At 36.5% G+C, this 19,734-nt stretch overlaps 1 protein-coding gene across 2 annotated transcripts in view; it reads right to left on the bottom strand.

The window, feature by feature from the left end:
• Nubpl (NUBP iron-sulfur cluster assembly factor, mitochondrial) overlaps positions 1–19,734 on the bottom strand; it is a 115,180-nt gene that overhangs the window by 10,239 nt on the left and 85,207 nt on the right. Inside the window, exon 8 of one of the 2 annotated variants that reach the window (XM_090414920.1) lies at positions 8,911–9,117. The exons of the other annotated variant lie outside the window; for it this stretch is intronic. Within the exon in view, the coding sequence (XP_090271046.1) occupies positions 8,911–9,117 (207 nt within the window). The remainder of the gene's footprint in view (positions 1–8,910; positions 9,118–19,734) is intronic. 2 annotated transcript variants of the gene reach the window in all.

Raw genomic sequence — 19,734 nt, forward strand, 5'->3', positions numbered from 1 at the left:
AAATTTACATATATTTATCATTGGTTTAATTTTTAAACTTCAAAAGAGATCTAGACAGATCATTATTCTCCTAGGATATAAAACTTTTATGGTTTCAGGGACAAAAAAGGTTGTCAGCATTTAAATAAAGTGAAAAATTTAATACTATAAGAATGAAGATAGGACTTTTGTTTGATCATCATCATCAATTTCCTGACGTACCCTCAAGGGTGATTTCCTATCAACAATTTTTCTTCAAATTAGTTACTTGCAAACATTCCAATATTGTCATATCTAACAATTTGTGCTTCTAAGGCACTTCTGATTGAATCAATTCACCTAGACTTTGGTCTTCCTACGGGTCTCTCCCCTTTCCTCATCCATTCTATTTAAGTGGACATATCACCTTAGATTAGCTCTGCTTACACATTCTTGACTACTAACAATGACAAGTTCTTTTCTAATATCTTGCTTGCTACCCACCATACCAGCTTTGCTTATTCTGCTATTATTTCCATATTTAATTTGCCATCTTCACTAAAAACTGTGCTTAAATAGCCAAAATATTTTACTTATTCTATAGGATCTCCATTCAGAATGCAGCTGACATTTTCTATGTTCCTGCCTATTTTCATAGTTTTATTCTTTTTATTACTGATTTTCAGGCCAAATTTGTTACAGTTTAGTTAGACAATCCTGGACTCTTGTACTAGATGTGTTTAGGAGTACAATATCATCTATGTAAAGCAAAGAGCTGAGTTTGACATGTCCAATTCTAATATCAGGCCTAATGCAACTTTCTTTCATATTGTGATCAGATGATGAATAAGAGTGGAGATAATATGCATCATTGTCTAACCCCTGATTTTACATCAAACTATCTTCCTCTATTTTCTTCAATTCTAACTGCTGACTTGTAACTTAAATATAGACAATGTATTGCTCTGTATAATGGAGAAAAACGAGCTGGGTTCAGGCCAAATAGAGTTTGTCAAGATCAGATTTTCACTTTACAAAAAATAGTTGAGAATGAGTACATATCTTTATCATGGGAATATGATAAAGATATGTACTTAAGTTGTGTAGATCTGGAAAAGGCACATCTTGTCATATGCTTTTTAGTTCTTGTTTTCAAAGTGCTTCAAATTTTCTTCAATAATGTTTGTGTAATTGATTCTACAGTTTACCTGTAAAAGTTGCTCAACCTTAATTCTTTTTACACCTCTCTTACATACTGTTCTTTTCAATATAATATCCATTTTTATCTTGCTCAGCACTAAGTAATGGTCACTTATAATTTCAAATCATCTGTACACTCTGGTGTCCTGAACCTGCATGAAGATATCATTTTCATTATCTTATCGTAAATTGCTTAAACAGGATCTACCTTTTACAAATTCATACTGTCTATCAACCCAATCTTGTATTCTATTCCTAACCAATCTCTCCAACACCTTGACTACATCTACAGTTATACAGACTAGTCTATAATTGGAAATTTCTGTCCTAGAACCATGCTTGTGGAGTGGTACTATTTGGTTTGTAAAGATATTCACTGCAAGACTTTTGTTAAATAACCAGGTCAAGGGCACAGCTAACTCTTTTGCACATTCTATAAAAATACGTGGTGATGTGTTATCCATTCCAATAGCCTTATTAACATCTAATCCAATCATGATAAACCTGTGATTCCTTCACTTCCGATTTTTCTAATACTTGCCTTCCTTCTACATATTGCACATCATAATTTACACCAGTATGATAAGATAGCCTTATTCCTATTTGATTTCATAAGCACAATAAACCCTTATGAAAATCCAGAGACGAATGACTAAGATGATAGCAGGTCTGTGGAATGAACCTTATGAGAACAGGTTGAAGATTTGTGGGTTGCAAAAATTGGTCGATAGGCGGAAAAGGGGTGATATGATTGAGACATTCAAATTACTGAAGGGTTTCTATAAGATTAATCCAGAAGATATTTTTGAGAATAGGACTGGTGGTGGGAGGACTAGGGGCCATACATAGAAGCTAGGCAAGAATGTGGTTAGCAGGGGTGTTAGAGCTAGGTTTTTTACTTAGAGAGTGGTGAATGAGTGGGATAAGCTTCCAGAGTCTGTTGTGGGTGCTACGACTGTGAATGAGTTCAAGGCAAGGTATGATAGATACTGTGTCAATGTCAAATAGTGTTCTTGACATGATGTTAGGGCCTCCCTCGATGAGTCTGTTGACTCCTTGGAGTTGTCCGGAACAATAATAATAATAATAATAATAATAATAAAATAATACTGATATAATAAATTATGTATCAGACAAGACATTATGAATGAGATAGTCAAAATTTTTATTAAGAAAAGAACAAAATTCATATTTTCTTTCTTATTGATTCTAATTAACATAAAAAACCTGTATGGAAACCGATATTTTTCTAATAAAACTTTATATATATATATATATATATAAGCACACATACTAAGCGTCTACTTCACATTTCTGAAAACAGAAAATTACATTTTGTTAACACTATGGCAAAATGTAACTTGCATTCTCAACAGACAAGCAGATAGAATTTATGATTATAATAAAGCTAAACTGATTAGAAAACTTGATATCTTAATGTTTGGCAAAATATGGAAGATAAAACCTTATAATCAATATTTAGTTGAAAAATCAGTTGTCAGAAGCAAGCTTGTTTTGTCTGCAGTCAAACAAGTTGTTCTCAGCAAGGGCCTTAACTTTGAGTCTGCCACCGGAAAGTACCTAAAGAAACTTTGTTAGCAAAAGTCGAATAAGCTACGTCTATCTTAACTCCACAAGAAGCCTCGCTGACTTGGTTCAAATCAGCACTTGCCATATTCCTATTGATAATCTTTCACCTTTAGAATAAACTGCTCTCGATAACCTTAGAAACAATTCTGACATAGCGATCCTGCCTGTAAAGGAAATACTATGGTTATCCTTTGCTCAGATGATTATGACTACAAAGTTAGTCAGCATCTTAATACTGATGCTTACTCTGTTATGGGTCATGACTACTAGAAAGCTTCAAAATCACACCAATAACCTTTTGAAAATAACCTATGAGTTAGAGAAACCAGACTAGCTCTCTGATTTCTTCGTCCTCTTCCACCATGTCTATACAGGACTCTCAAATAGACAATCTACATCAATAGCAAGGATAGATTCTCCTACATATCTTCTTACCAGACATTTGGCTAAACTACTTAAGGACCTGACAGGACAATCACCATCCTTGGTTAAAAACTGAGCATTTTGCTTCAAGCATCAGCAATATTATCCTTGATGGACATGCCATTTTAGCAAGCGTTGGTATAGTTAATCTGCTTATCGATGTTCCTACTGTTGATTTACTTGCACTGCTACAAGATAAATTCTCTACAAACATTATGGCATTCCCCAAATACTGTATTTCATCTGGATATTTCAAATACAAAAACAGAACTCTGGTCTAGCCATGGGACAGTCCTATTTTGCCAGTTTTAGCAAATCTTTATATGGAAACATTTGAAAACAAGGTCCTAGAAGAATACCATCATAAACCAAAATTATGGAAAAGGTACGTTGACGATATACTCTTAGTATGGAACCATGGACTACCTACACATCTGCTTTTGAAAAAGCAGAAGTGAAGGTAGTCCATGTCACTACCATTTCTGAACCTTCTACTAAGGAATCAGGAAAATTAAAAGTCTCTATATTTCAAAAGCATACACATACCGACAGATATCTGCATGCCTCTTCCCATCATTATAGATATCAAAAATTAGCTATTTCCACACTAAGAGCAAGTGCCTGCTGACTTGTCACTGACAAAGAATATCAACATTTAAAAAACACTTTCTTTCAATGTTGGCTGTAATGATCACATCATCTCCAGACTACTTAACCGACATGAGACCAGAAAAATTTCTAATGAAGAAGAAAAAGGATTCATCATGCTTCAATATGTTAGCTCCATTTCCATAAAACTAGCAAAAATATTTAAGGAATATAAAATCAAAGTAGTATTTATCCCCTTTATTAAGATAGGATCACTACTCTGATCCAATGTTAATGGCATTAACATCTAAGTATCAATTTGTCTGATAATGCTAGCCTTCACTAGCCAAACACATGCAAGTGAATGCGTAAACATGCACAATGATCTGAACAATGCAACATACAATTAGAAATATTTTAAAATAACATCAGTCTCTTCTATAACTGCATAATAGTCGTTACCTTTGTTAGTCCATATTGTTCTGTCTACTAGTTTGAATGTTTACATCTGAAGAAATCCTGTGCAATTAGGATGAAATGTCGTGCTGTCAATTAAAATAAATGTTTATCATCTTATCCTGGTGTTGTGCCATATAAACTCTTAGTCATATATATATATATATATATATATATATATATATGTCAGAATGATCATTGACTCGGTTAACATACATAGTTTTATGAAAAAAATTGAATGACTAGAACCGAGATTTAATTAAAAAGGTTTTAATATAAACACACTACTAGTTTCGGCTTGTAACAGCCTTCTTCAGGTGACATTATAAAAGAAAAAACACTAAACATTGAGGGTTAAAAGACTATGAACAACATAGACAATCTTTATACATAATTAGCATGAAAACGTTGTAGTTGTATTTGAAGCTGTTCTTTCATTTGTCAAAATATATATATTGTTGGTTGAAATACATTTTTAAAAAAAGTTAAATGAGTAGAAACCGAGAAAAATGAAAACAATAGCACAACTAGTTTCAGCTTGTGTCAGCCTTCTTCAGGTGCACATTAAAAAAGAAATAACCAGTAAAACATAGAGGAAATAATTGTAAACATTACGGAAAGTTAGTTAGCGTATATATATCAACGTTGAAACGTTGAAGTCTGCACATTCAAAACTGTTCTCTCATTGGCTTCATTGTTGGGCGTATGCATGCGTACAGCATCTTGCGAACGCCAGTATTTGATCGTAGCACAATACAGTCCTATGGGGCAAGTCTAATAACATTTTCTGTTGCCACAATGAATTAGAAAGAAAGATAACAGAATCAAAAGAAATCATTCTCAATCCCCTACATCTCAACAACAACCTGAATTACCTTTCAGACTGCTACGATCAAATACTGGCGTTTGCGAGATGCTATATGCATGTATACGCCTAACAATGAAGCCAACGAGAGAAAGTTTTGAATGCACAGACTTCAACATTGAATATATATGTACACTAACTTTCCGTGATGTTTACAATTATTTCCTTTATGTTTCACTGGTTATTTATTTTTTAATGTGCACCTGAAGAAGGCTGATACAAGTTGTGCTATTAAACTTTGTTTTAATTTTTCTCGGTTTCTAGTCATTCAATTTTTTAAAATATATATATATATATAGCTGGCCTAACTCGCCGAGTGGTTAGAGTATCTGCTCCAGCCAAAAGGCTGCAGGTTCAAATCTTGCCATGGGCATGGATGTTTGTGATTGTGCAAATAATTTGCAATTTGTATTATCCTATTGTATAAACATATTTTTAATGTGTTTATAATGTGCTTATTTTTTCCATTTCTGGCTTTATTATTCATACAAAATTTAAATAATAAAGGCTATCCTCTCCTGCTTATGTACAATACCAGACGATAAGGGAATTGTTGTCATTCTGGATAGTAAATGAGATGCAGCACTAAGTGCAATTAGTATTGAATTTGGTGCACCCAAAAATTAGTTCTGATGTATAACCAGAATGGGTTTTTTTTAATAATGTTGCCTTACCACAGCACACCATGTGGAATACCAACTGTACACTACTGGGACTCTCTTTAAAGAACTTGAAACAGAAGAAATATAGTACAAACACAGTACTTCTTTAATTCAAACATTAATTAAAATGTTATGGCAGCTTTGTGTGAGTAAGAGCTCATGTATTTGAAAAGATTCTTTATCCAAGGTACAGTAAAAAACTATTCTGATTTAGAATTTTTGATTTTTTAAATCTAAATTTGACTTTAATGGTACAGTCTGCGCATATGTAATTTGTAATGGATTTCAAGTAAGTGATATTAACTTAAGCTAATGTAACATTCTGAAATATAAACATTAATTCTGAATTTTCATTTTTTATAACACTATTCATACTCTTCATTCGTGTAGATAAGCTTATACATGAGTGGAATGCATTGTTGGAGTGCATTGTGAATGTAGGGAGCGTTAAATAACTTCCAAGTTCATTATGATAGACATGTTGCTGGTTGAGTGGGCCACATAGCTTTTAATTTTTCAGGACTTGACAATGTATACAAGAATATTAATTATAAAAAATTAACACTTTCCCATATTTTGCAATGTTTCATGATCTTCAGGGATCACAAAAAACAATGATATGTGCATGCAGGCAATAACACCGAGCAAATGAGGCTGAATAAAGACAACAGAAATCAGGCCTAGAGTCCTAAACAGTGCTGCCTAGTGGGCTAAACTGGGTTGTCTTGGCTGTTGGGCTGACATTCTTAAAATGTATGTATGCAAGTACATACATTTTTCTTAAAATATATGCAAGTGTGCTAATTGCTTCAGAGTAAGGGCAGATAGGTTTATAACTGTGGTTGAGGTTTGGAAGCTGAGTTATTTTTTTTGTAGACTTAAATTTCTTAATGTCGCAACATCATATTCTTTGAAATTCTCTGTCAGTTGAAGTGTTTGAGACATCGAAGATGATCATTAGTAGGTTGATGTTCAGCATTGCAGAAAGCTCTTCTTCTTCTTCCAGCACATAGATAGTTTTGTGGTGTTGACCAGGAGAACGCAGGTGGCTGCAATCTGCTTCCATAGAAGAGTGAAGCTAGTGCATCTATAGATGTGCAGAGCCTTTGGTCACATGGCATCTCTTATCCGCTCCGCCAAAGACCAACCACATCCCCTAGACCTGCCAGGAGTATACCAGATCCCTTGCAGTTGTAAACTGTCCTACTACAGCCAAACAAGGACAGTCAATATCAAGATATCTGAACCCAAGGACTACATCCAGTTCCATCAATAAAGCCACTCAGGACTTGCTGACAATGCTTTGGATACCTACCACAGGATACACTGGAAGAAGGCCACTCTGTTACACTGCAGTAAACATAAGTATGAAAAACTATTCATCGAATCTGCCTCAGCTTTAAAAAACTTTACAAACCTCAACAAAGTTGGGTGAATGAGATTGACCCAAATTGGAAAGCACACATTTTAAGAACAACAGTCAAGACAATCCAATTTAGTTCACTAGGGGGTGGGAGGGGGGTCCTAAAACCTAGAGTCCTAAACAGTGACTCTAGGCCCGATTTCTGTTGCCTTTATTCAGCCTTATTTGCTCAGAGTTAGTGCCTGTGTGTGCATATCATTGTTTTTTGTGATCCCTGAAGATGGCAATGTAACATTGCCAAAATACAGGAAAGTATTAATTAAAGTTTTTTATAATTGATATTCTAGTATACGTTGTAAATTCCTGAAAAATTAAAAGCTATTCATACTCTTCTGGGGTTTTTTTTTTCCTTATATGGCTCCCATTATTGTGTGCATTTGTACTTTTTTTTATGTTGTTTAGTGTTCTTTCTTAATATGTCTGGTTCCTGGCATTCCTTTGTGTTCTACCATCAGTGTACAATTTTCTTCCAATTTCTTTAAATAGTTTATATAAAGAAAATTTTTATATTACATTTTCATAGTTTATGCCATGCATAAACACTATCTTTTTTGTCAACATACAAAGTTCTACATTGAAAGGGAATTAGCAATCACTAACACAATGTACAAACAGCACAAGAGGAGACTATACACACATCGGTAGCACCTGGAAATCAATGTAAGAATCAAATCGACTATATTTTAATTGACAGAAGATGGAGGACACTAATCAATAACACCAAAACACTGCCAGGTGCAGACAGATTGAAATTGTCGACAATTTCAATTACCTTGGAGTGATAATAACAAAAAAAATGGATGCAAAAAAGAGATAAGAAGAGGAACAGCACTAGCTAAGAAAGCAATGACTGATTTAACTAAGATCTGGAAAGACATGCACATCTCCAAAAGACCAAAATTAAGCTTGTAGAAACCTTTATTTATTCAATCTTTCTCTATGCTTCTGAATCTTGGACAATGCCAAAAGATGAGAGAAGAAGATTTGAGGTGTTCAAGCTCTGGTGCTGGAGAAGATTGTTAAGAGTATCTCGGACAGAAAAATGAACAAACAAAAGTATCCTAGAAGAACTGAATATCCACACAAGACTGATAAACATAATTGACAAGAGAATAGTGCAATGTTTTGGAACACATATGCAGAAGGGAAGGCAACTGCCCTGGAAAAAATAATCATCCAGGGTAAACCGTGTGGGGAAAGAAAAAGAGGAAAAACCACCCTACAGGTGGATTGACCAAATATCAAGAATCACTGGACTTAAAGAACAAACAATAAGAGAAGCACAGGAGAGAAAGAAATGGCGAAGTATCATCAGGAAGGTCACGAGTCCTCAGACATGAGGAGATCCGAGAGAGAGAGAGAGACAATTTTCCACCATTTCCTTTGTCTGCTATTGTGACATCCATTGATAGGAAATTTAATTTGCTATTATGAAGATCTGAATTCTTTGTAATAGTGAGTTTAGTAAGTAACATTGATTCTATGGGACTCTTTGGCTAGAATTTTTTCCTGTAGTTTATTATAACACATCAGTTAGTTATAGTAGTGTTTGCCAAAGTGTGCATCTACTGTATTAACCTTTTTTCAAAAATTTGTTTGTTATTTTTTTAATAGTTAATTTACGTCATTTTTTTGATGGATAGTATGTGAATCGCACACTCTTGATTTATTCATTGCAGCAAAAATGATCAAATCTAATTAATTCAATAATCATAAAAAAAGAGAGAGAGGGGGAAAAGGCATACCCAGTATGTTTAGACCCAATTCTTTAGCTAAACTTTTAGCTCCATCTTGTCCAAAGATATGAGAAACATGACCACAGTTAGGACAGTGAAATGCACTCATATTTTGTATAATACCAAGAACAGGTACATCCACTTTTTTAAACATTTCTGCACCTTTCCTTGCATCCAGAAGGGCAATATCTTGAGGAGTAGTTACTATTACTGCACCTGTAAAGAAAAAAATCTAATCTAATATGTTCCTTTTTATTTTATTATATCTTATAGCATTGAATACCATGAACTAGTTACGAAGTGGCTAGGGAACGTGCTTAGCCCAAGTGGTTAACCTTAGAGAACCTTCCACATCCACTTCACAGACATATGTTATCTTTGCTCCAATTTCAGTAATGTCTATTATCACCTCCAATCTGCAAAAACCTCACCTGGAAAATCAAGCAGCTTTCTTGAGTACAGTTCATTGCAACTTTCCTAATTACACATTGCTGTCTCTATTGCTACCTTAATGCCATTAACATTCCAAACGTTTTGATTTCCTCTCTTTAAATGTTGACTTTCTTGAGAAAGTACTATTCAGTAAGAGTATGGAAGTGCAGAGTCAGAGAAACTAGAATGTTTGGAGGGGAGGATGCAGGTGAGTGTGGATTTCAACCTAGAGGTTAGTAAGCAGAGAGTGATTGCATGATGCTGAATAAAGCTCCCCAGGTTCTTAACTTTAGTGAGCTAAGCAATACAAGGTGTGGAGGGGTTATTGCACTTTATGCATACTAATGCCAGACATATTTGAAATAAGGGCAAAGAGTTTTTGGCACTAGTTAGCTCAACTTGTCCAGACTTGATTAACTAAGGATGAAATAGCCATAGGAGAAGAATGCAAAGGATATAGTAACTTCAAAGAGGGCAGAAAGAATGGCATGAAGAAGGAGTTTTGCTAATAATAGCAGAATTGAAACCAAAAAAAGTATGCATCAGTAGGACAGGGATGCAGAGAGCATTCATTTGAGACTCTCTGCATCTCTGTCTAACAGGATGAAATATATAATTGGTTGCTGCTACAATCCAAAAGAGTATAAGGGAGAATGAAGATGGCATGCATTGGCAAATTAGCATGATGAGTGCAGGTCTAGTAATTATTACTGGAATTTCAATTATGGGGACCTAGTTTAGGAGGAGGAATAGCTCCGAGGAGGAAAGGAAAATGGAATTTATACAGCTGCTGAGAGATAATTACCTGAGACAGCATTTAATGGAGGGGACACAAGGTTTGAGAGCAGTGGATCTAGTCGTGGTATCAGAAAACTTAACAGTAACCAATCTAGCTACCCTGCCTCTGCTTGGAGAAAATGATCATGTAGTCTTGACTTGGATTGCCAGACATGCAGGATTTTCCATTAAGAAGGGATATGCGTGGAATTACGAAGCACGTGATTATGACAAACCGAGAAGTCAGCTTTCAGTGGGGTGTGTGAAGAAAGCAATATAAGAATGTATATCCAGAATCAGAAAGATAGATCAGGTAATAGTTAGATGGATGAATAGAATCATTAAGTAGGAGTTGCAGACAAAGAAAATGTTGTGGAGGGAGTATAAAGAAAGAGGTGACCAGCATGCCCATGAGCAGTACAAGGCACAGGCAAGAAAGGTGACCTGCATGGTAAGGAAGGCTCTCTCAGAATGCAAAGGATATAGTAACTTCAAAGAGGACAGAAAGAATGGCATGAAGCTAATTATGAGAGAATGCTAACAGATGAAGCCAAAGGAAATCCTAGAGTTCTTTGACTATGTGGCAAGTAAAAGGAGGAATGACTATGGAAGTATGACTTTAAAAAGTGCTGATGATGGGGAGATAACAAAAGTAAACCAAATTGTTGAGTTACTGAATGATCATTTTGTAACGCTGTACCGCCTAGATGGCGAGACTCCAATGTCAGATGTGACATTGACTAATAGGAGAATACAGGAAGAAGAAATGCAGGTGCTTAGAATATTGCAGAACCTCAATACGAACACAGCCAAGGGATTAGATGGCATATCGTCCTGTGAATTATGAGAATGTGCAAGGGAATTATCAGCTTCTCTGAATAAGCCGTTTAATTTAAGCCTCTGAAGTGAAAAGAGGTCAAAATAGTCCAATTTAATAAAGGAAGCTCCATGACAGAAGTTGCAAATTATAGGCCAATCAGTATCTCAGGAGCAGTGGTTAAGGTATTGGAGAAATTGGTAAAAGACAGAATTCAAGATTGAGTAGATAGGAATATTATCCTTTATAAGGAGCAACATGGTTTTGTGAAAGGTAGGTTCTGCTTTATTTACTTTTACTTTTGTAATTAAGTAACAATGGAGTTAGATAAGGGAAATGGCTACTCAGTGATACTGTTATACTTTGAAAAGGCATCTGACAAGATTCAACATAGAACTCTGTTATGTAAATTGAAGCAAATGGGGATGGATATGGATCTGGTGATACGGATTAGAGAGTGGCTGATGGACAGATATCAAGGAGTGGTTTATGGAGGAGTTGAGTCCAGGAGAAGTCATGTGTAGCAGTTGGTCCTCTGTTGTTTATTTTGTACATCAATGATATAAGAAATGATTTGATGGGAAATATTCAGTTGTTTGCTGATGATGCAAAACTGGGAAAAGTAACAGTAAATGAAGGTGATGTAGAGATCCCACAGGATGACTTAAATAGTTTGCTAGTAAAGACAAAAGTAAATGTCTGCCAGTTTAATGTGGCTAAGTGTAAGGTGATGCACTTTGGAAAGAAGAGATACCAAGCAGGGTATTATATTGATGGAACTGAACTGCAGGAAACTGATGAGGTCAGGGACTTGGGGATGATTGTAGACAGGGAATTGAAGTTTAAAGTGGGCATATTGCAAAGGTAACCAAAACAGCACATCAGATTACACAGTTGTTAAAGAACACACTAACAAGCAGGGATAAAGCAGTTATTGTTTCCCTTTATAAGACTTTATTAAGGCCACATCTGGACTGCTGCATATAGATCTGCTCACATGGAGCAGATCTATGTGCTTCAAAAACTAGATGATAAGTGAAAAAAAGGAGACGTGATAAAAGCATATAAGTTATTAAAGGGGTTTTATAGGAATGACACTGAAGACTTTTTCAGCAGTAGGAAGGGGGAAAACAAGAGGATACCCATGGAAATTGTGTAAGAGTGTGGTTAGCAAGTGGAATTAGTTACCAGAGGTGGTTGTGAGTGCTTCATTAGTGAATGAGTTTAAGGAGAGGTATGATAGGTATTGTGTGAATAATGGATCTCCTGTGTAAACTTCATGGAGATACCTACATAATAATAATACCATAAGGGCTTTCATCGAAAACTCCGCCATCCTTCACTGCTTATACTAAAGCATGGAATAGCTACAAGAAAATTTTATCAACTCATCCAAAATGGATTCTGAAAGAGTAAAAGCAGGAAATTTCCTTCCTGTCCAAATGGCAGTCATGCCTTCTGGTCCCTTGTCAAAGACACTGGCCATAACTTCTGTCCATCACTGCTCTCACTCTGTTACACTCAGATGGTTCTGTCACATTCACCCACAGAAAAAAAACCAACCTCCAGACTTCTTACTTCTCCAATTCCTGCATGGTTGACCTTGACAAATGTTCCCCAACCATTCCAAACGCTCACTGCACAATGTCTTACTTGACCTTTCACCAGAAAGAAATAAGAATTTTATCCAAATCAGATATAAAAAAAGTCTCCTGGCCTTGATGGCATTTCTGCAACATCCTAAAGATGTGTACCCTAGAGTTAATTCTCAGTGTGTTGCCTTTTTTTACACTTTCATATTTCACTGATATCTATCCTACAACATGGAAATTAGCACACATAACGACCTATTCCCAAGAAGGGTGACAAATCCTTACCATCAAACTACCACTTAATTTCTCTTAGCTCAGCTCTCTGAAGTAATGAAGAGAACTATCAACATTTAACTCCTATGCTATCTTGAAAGTACTCAACTAATAAAGGATCACCAGCAGGGATTACATCACTTCCAATCAACAGGAGATCCATTTATCTACGTCACTCATCTCTGGACAAACAGCATGAAAAATTTAGCAATTCTCAGGTGGTTGCTCTTGATATCTCCAGGGTTTTCAACAGGGTCTGTTAGTAAGTTCCCATCATTTAGCCTATCCCAAGACTTCTGCTGGGAATGTCAGCTTTCTGAATGAAAGCACACTACATGTGATGGTGAGGGTTCCTTATCCTCTAACTATGCAACTAACACTGGAGTTTCCACAGGCTGTTCTCACACCCACTCCATTCCTTCTATATATCAATGACTTTAGTTGACTAAAAAATCCAATACACAGCTTTGCTGATGACAATACTACACTAAGTAACAAAGATGAAGCATGTCAACTGAGCGTAGACTTAAAGTCCTAAAAAAGTTCCCCCCCCCCAGTAGACTAAAGGATGAGGGTTTCCCAAATTTAGGGCAGTTTCATACAACCAAATTTGGGAAAGGTCAGGTAAGGATAGTTTCTTAAGGCAGAAGAAAATTTCAAGGAAAAGGTCTTTTGTATTTATATTTGTTGCAATGGAGTAGAGTGGCTTTCTTTCAGCATCTATGGTGGGTGTCCAAAGCATGAGCAGCAAGACCTGAATGGTTGTAGTGACAGAAATAGATATAGTCCTTATGGTCAGCAATTCTGATGTTGGCTGTTCTGCCTGTTTGGCCATAGAAGGATATTTGCAACTACAAGGAACATGGAAAACACCTAGTAGGTCCAGGGCTCCATGTGTTGAGGCTAAAATGCTGTGAGGACATCATGCTGGAGGCTCAATGGGATATATACAGCAATCAGAAAGGATTAAACTGCTTTTTAATGCTTCCAATATTCATCTCACTGAGGCATCTTCGGGGATCTCTGATGATTAATGTGTCCCAAATTTTGGGAAGTTTTATGCAACCATATTTATTTAAATTCAATTGATTTGTGAGTGCCGCCACAGATTCTAAAAATAGTCTTTCTTTTTTTAATTTACTATGGTGGAGCATGGTGGTTTCTCTCCAGATCCTGTGGATTGTATCCAAAACATGGTCTGCAAGGCCAGATTGACCATAGTCGTGATTGCAGATGCATGATTTGTGTTCTAAGTGGACGATACTTTTTAAGTACAACTTTTAAGTAATCTCTTCAGAAGGATTTCAGAAATGCCGTCACCATACCCTACACCTGTGGCACATCAGAAAAAATAGCTAGGTCCTTAAAAAAGTACAACCTCCACACAGCATTTAAGCCCCACTGTAAATTTGCTACCCTTATCTTCTTCCCAAGGTTCAGCTCCCTCCTCTGTCAGTGCCTGAGTTTATAAAGTACCCTGTTCCTGCAAGCTGGCTTACTTTGGACAGATGGGCAGATCAGCAACCATCCGCTTAGAAGAAATACATCTGCAATCACGACTATGGTCAATCTGGCTTTGAAGACCATGTTTTGGATACAACCCAGAGGATCTCCTGGAAAAAAACCACCATGCTCCACCATAGTAAATTCAAAATTTATGCATTCAATTCTCTTTTATAGACCACTGTTGCATTGTGCTAGCATTTGGTCAGTCATGGGTAAATCCTGAGACAGCATAATTCTAGTAATCCTCTGTTGCTCTTTCACAATAATGAGCTATCTCTGGACACAGAACTACTGATTGGATATTTTCTACTTAGAAAATTCAAGTCAGATCCATCTAACTGCTGGAACTTCCAGAAAGCCAACTGGGATATTTGCTGCCTGTCTTAACAAATATGTCCATTGGATTCCTCCAACAAGCAATAATTACAAAAGATTCGTGGGAGCTGTTTTAGCTGTAGGTAAGAAGAACATACCAAGAGGCTTCTGGAAGGAGTATATCCCTGGATTTGGTCACCAGACATACCAATTTTACTACAATGGAAGATACACTAACAGATGACATTGTAGTCCTAGATGGAGGTTACGCCCAAATCAGCAAATGAAGATTACGTCCAAATAATCCTAGCATAACAGAAGTTTCATGCTTCCACCTGAACAATAACCAGGCTAACAAAGAACTCATGGTTTATATCAACCACAAACTGCTATGCTACAACAGATTCTCAAAATATCTCGGCGTCACTATGAATAGAACTCTATCTTTTAAACCACATCTCATTAACACAGAATCCAAGCTAAAAACAAGAAACAATATGGTTTCACCTATAAAATCAACCCCAATCTGCTGGCTCCAAGTGCTAAGCAACATCCCACCTCCACACATCTAACCTTCTTCTACATGAATACAGCAAAATCATGGAAATCCAAAATCTTCCAATCCACGAAGACATCCCACCCCTAGAAATAAACAGGCTAAAGTCAATTAGATCCTGAATGAAGGAATCTTGCAAAGAAGTCATTCATTCAGAATCCAACATATTAAACTTACAAACAAAGAGAAATACCTGCACATCAGCTGAAGTTAAAAGTGAAACTTCTTCACTTTATGTAAAAAATTTGTATTTTTTATTTTATGTACCATATATTTAAGCTATTGTGATCATATTAAGATTTTATTTTAGAGTATATCTTAAAAGAGGGATAACTGATTTAATTTAAGCCTCACTTAAGCTGTGTAAAAATAACTGTGAGTTATCAAATAGTTACTAAATAATAATTCTTGGAAGGTATAGAACTACACGTGTACAGCGTAACGCTGGCGACAGTAGCTTACGTGGAATAAATATTGACGCAAATTCCGGGAATACTAGAGCATAACAGCATCAGAAAAAAGCAAAGAGTGAAAAGATATGGCTCGTGTGCAAAGGGGACTGAGGAAAAAGGGGCGTTGAAATGAAGAATATAAGGGGATGAGCGCCGTATCGGAGATCTCTCTTGTCCTATCATTTTCCTGTTCGGTGGCTTGGAAGTTAGCGGGAGTTCGTGTAAAGGGGGGGGGGATGAAGCATCTGTGCTAAGATAAGATGTCAGACAGCAGGCTTTCCTGAAAATGGAGACGGATTCTACGCAAAGCTGAAGGTAAAAATTTCCAGTCCTAGCAGAATCAAGCCGTCACTGAGAAGTCCCATCGAGTTGTTCCTGAAACACAAGGATTTAAGTCCGTTTTCGGCAAAAATAATGAAGATAGCATAACCCTTACGTTGGCGTATGGACAGCCAATAGACAAGAAGTAACCAGACGTACACGTGGTGCTGAAAGATGCGGAAAAAGTTCGGTAAGGTGAAATTACTCTATTTTGTGTATAAAATTCATTAGAAGAGAGAAGATTGTTTGCGAATGTGAAATTAAGGACAGTATTTTAAGGAACTCTGTGGGCAGTCTCTAATTAGAAAGTTAACCTCCTTTGAGAGTAAGAAGAATTGTTTAGAAGAGACCTTTTGCATTGCATGTAATAGGATTAACTTAATGAGATTAGAATTGTGGATTTTAGTAACTGAGTAACATTAGAATGTTTGTTTATATTGTTTTATGAATAGCATTACAGAAAGGAATTTAGCTTAACTTCATATCATTTGCTATCTATTCCAATATGCAGTTACTGTGTTTTGCATGCTTTATGACCTTAGATTTAGTTTAGAATATGTTAACCTCTTAACTCAAGTTTTAATTAGTATTGAGTCATAATTGAGTGTATGAAATTTTGTATTCTGTTTAGATATTCTAATAAGCATGTCATATTTGACTAAACCTGAGTCATGCCTGATTACGATTCCAAACTACCACTTATAAAAATAGAACCTATTTTGGCGGGAAGGATTTAGAAAGTAAAAGATAATTATAGATTTAGGTCATGACTGCAATTATCTGAATCTATATTGTGTAAGAACGCCTCAGAATCTAGTATTGTCTCCCTGAGTAAGGATCCTTTTCTGCTATAGGATACTGGCTGGTGCAGCAAAATATAAATTCGCCAGTATCTGAAGAGGAAACTATCCTAGATATATGTATATTAGGCTCGATATCTGAAGAAGTAAAATAGCGATAGAAAGATAGAATAGATATATATAAAACAGAAAATATAGAGAAAGCAATGACATAACAATAGAGCAGCTGGTAGGATTAAATTGAATAAGGTTTTGAATAAGATAGGATATAATCAAGCAGTAACCACTAATTAAGTATAAAATATATGTATAATAAAATATTTAACACAAGGCACCCTCCAATCTTAACAGCAAAAAGTCTTGCAGAGACAAGTTTCAACATGAAGGAGAAGTGGAAAGAGTCCTGGTGTAACACTTCAACAGGGGTCTTCCATGAATTAGTAGACCTAACGCAGATGCCTTCAGGTTTTGACCTACCTCGGAACACTTGGTCTACCCTTAACTGAATCCATACCAACCATGGCAGATGTGCAGACCACCTTTACAAATGGGGTATGATTACCTCACCCAGGTGCGACTGTGGATCACCCTGCCAGATAATTAATCATATTACAGCAAAATGTGTCCAATGTGCATACAGTGGAAACCTGTCAGACTTCATCCATGCTACACCAAGTGCAGTTGACTGGATAATCAACCTAGACATACAGTTGTAGCTTATTCTTGAGTGTCTCTTTTATAACTGTATTATGTCTTATTATTGTACATATGTCTATCACTATGTCCATATATATATATATTAAGGATTAATGTAATGTAACTTTTCATGTGTGAGCCATACACTGAATAAATTAATGCTTAGAAAATTTTTAGTGCAGTTGAGACACCACTGCACATAAATATTATTATTACATGACATCTCTAAGGAGTCCAAATACTCATCGAGGGAGGGCACCAACTTCTACAACTCTCCATCTCCACCAATTACAGCAAACCTCATCATCCACACCAATGGCATCTACTGCCCACCACTAGTATTTTCAAAGACAATCACAAACACCCATGCTCATGGCATGAATGTTTGTGAACCCACGGTCGTTTTACTGGAGAACAGATACACTAACCACTTGGCCAACCAAGCCAGCAATATACATATCCCAGCATAATAGAAGCACCATCATGTCAGTCTGGAGGTAGCCATCATGCTATACAAAGCAGCTTAGATGACAATGCTGACCCACTCTACACTGATTTGCATATGTATACACTATCTCAATATTTATCTGATGAGTTATGCCTGTTTCAGTCTGCATTTTATACAGACTGAAACAGGCATAAAAAAAATATCAAAAGTCATTAACTCTTTCAATAGTAACTTATTCAGGACTTTTTTTTTTTTTTTTTTTATGTTCACTCTTGAGGGTACAAAGTCCATTTTACTTGACTAGAAGATATATAGGATCTCTTTACAAGATGAAGTGGAGTCAAATAAAATACTTGCCACATATAGAATGTGTGTCAATGAAATAAACATGAATTCTGAATGTAATAACTTTGCCACAAATTTCCAAGGCAGCAAACATCAAATTCTCCAGTCAAAGCCCTTAACATTAATGCTGTTCTAAAAAACACTTCAGTAAACCTTTTACTCTAATAAATGTTAAGGACTTTGACTCCTTGGAGTTGCCCTTATTATTAGGGGCAACTCCAAGGAGTCAATAGACTCATCGAGGGAGGCCCTAACATCATGTCAAGAACAACTATTCGACATTCACACAGTACCCATCAAACCTCGCCTGGAACTCATTCATGGTCATGGCACTCACAACAGACTCTGGCAGCTTATTTCACTCATTCACCACCTCTCCAAGTAAAACACCTAGCTCTAACACCCTTGCTAACCACACTCTTGACCAGCTTCCATGTATGGCCGGAAGTCCTCCCACCACCAGTCCTATTCTCAAAAATATCTTCTGAATTAATCTTATAGAAACCCTTCAGTAATTGAATGTCTCAATCATATCACTCCTTTTCCGCCTATCAACCAATTTCTGCAACCCACAAATCTTCAACCTGTTCTCATAAGGTTCATTCCATAGACCTGCTATCGTCTTGGTCACTCGTCTCTGGAACCTCTCGACCTCCTCAACCATCAAGAAGAAACCCTGGCACCCATATCTGGGCACAGTAGTCTAGTGGGGTCTTATCAAGGCTCGATACAGAGGAACAATAACCTGTTTGTCTCTGCTTCTTAAAGTATTTTTCAGCAACCAAGTGATTTGATGAGCTGATTTAGCCACTTTTGCAATGTGCCCCCAAAACTTCAACTCCCTATCCACCAACACTTCCAAATCCCTGGCCTCGTCAATCTCCTGGAGTATGGTTCCACCAATGTGATATACTGTTGCTAATCTTTTCACCCCAAAATGCATAACCTTACACTTTGCCACATTAAATTGACATCCATTCTTCTTAGCCCAGTCCTCCAAACTATCCAAATCATCCAGCAAAATTTTGACATCCTGTGCACTCACTATTGCTCTACCCAACTTTGTATCATCAGCAAACAAATGAACACTTCCTCTCAGATCCTTTCCTATATCGTTAATGAACAGTAGTGGTCTAAGAACAGAATCCTGCAGCACACTACTACTCACAGGCCATCTTTTGGATTCTATTCCTGAATAAACCACTCTCTGATATCTCTCCATCAACCACCCTCCTATCCATCTCACCAACCCTATATCCATCCCCATATGCTGCGGTTTAATGATTAGAATTCCATGTGGTCCTGTCAAAGGCCTTAGCAAGGTCCAGTAGAATCACTGTAAACCCATTACCCTTATCCAGTTCAGCCGTCACTGTGTTATAAAATGTGAGCAAGTTACTGAGGCATGATCTCACAAAACCATGCTGTCCCCCATACAGTATCCCATTTTCATCTATCCAATCCTGTATTTTCCTCTTGACTATTTTCTCCAAGACCTTGACA

The sequence above is a fragment of the Typopeltis vanoorti genome, chromosome 26 (genome assembly GCF_054136105.1).
Source record: "Typopeltis vanoorti isolate ZY-2024b chromosome 26, IOZ_Tvanoo_1.0, whole genome shotgun sequence".
Classification (NCBI taxonomy): Eukaryota; Metazoa; Arthropoda; class Arachnida; order Uropygi; family Thelyphonidae; genus Typopeltis; species Typopeltis vanoorti.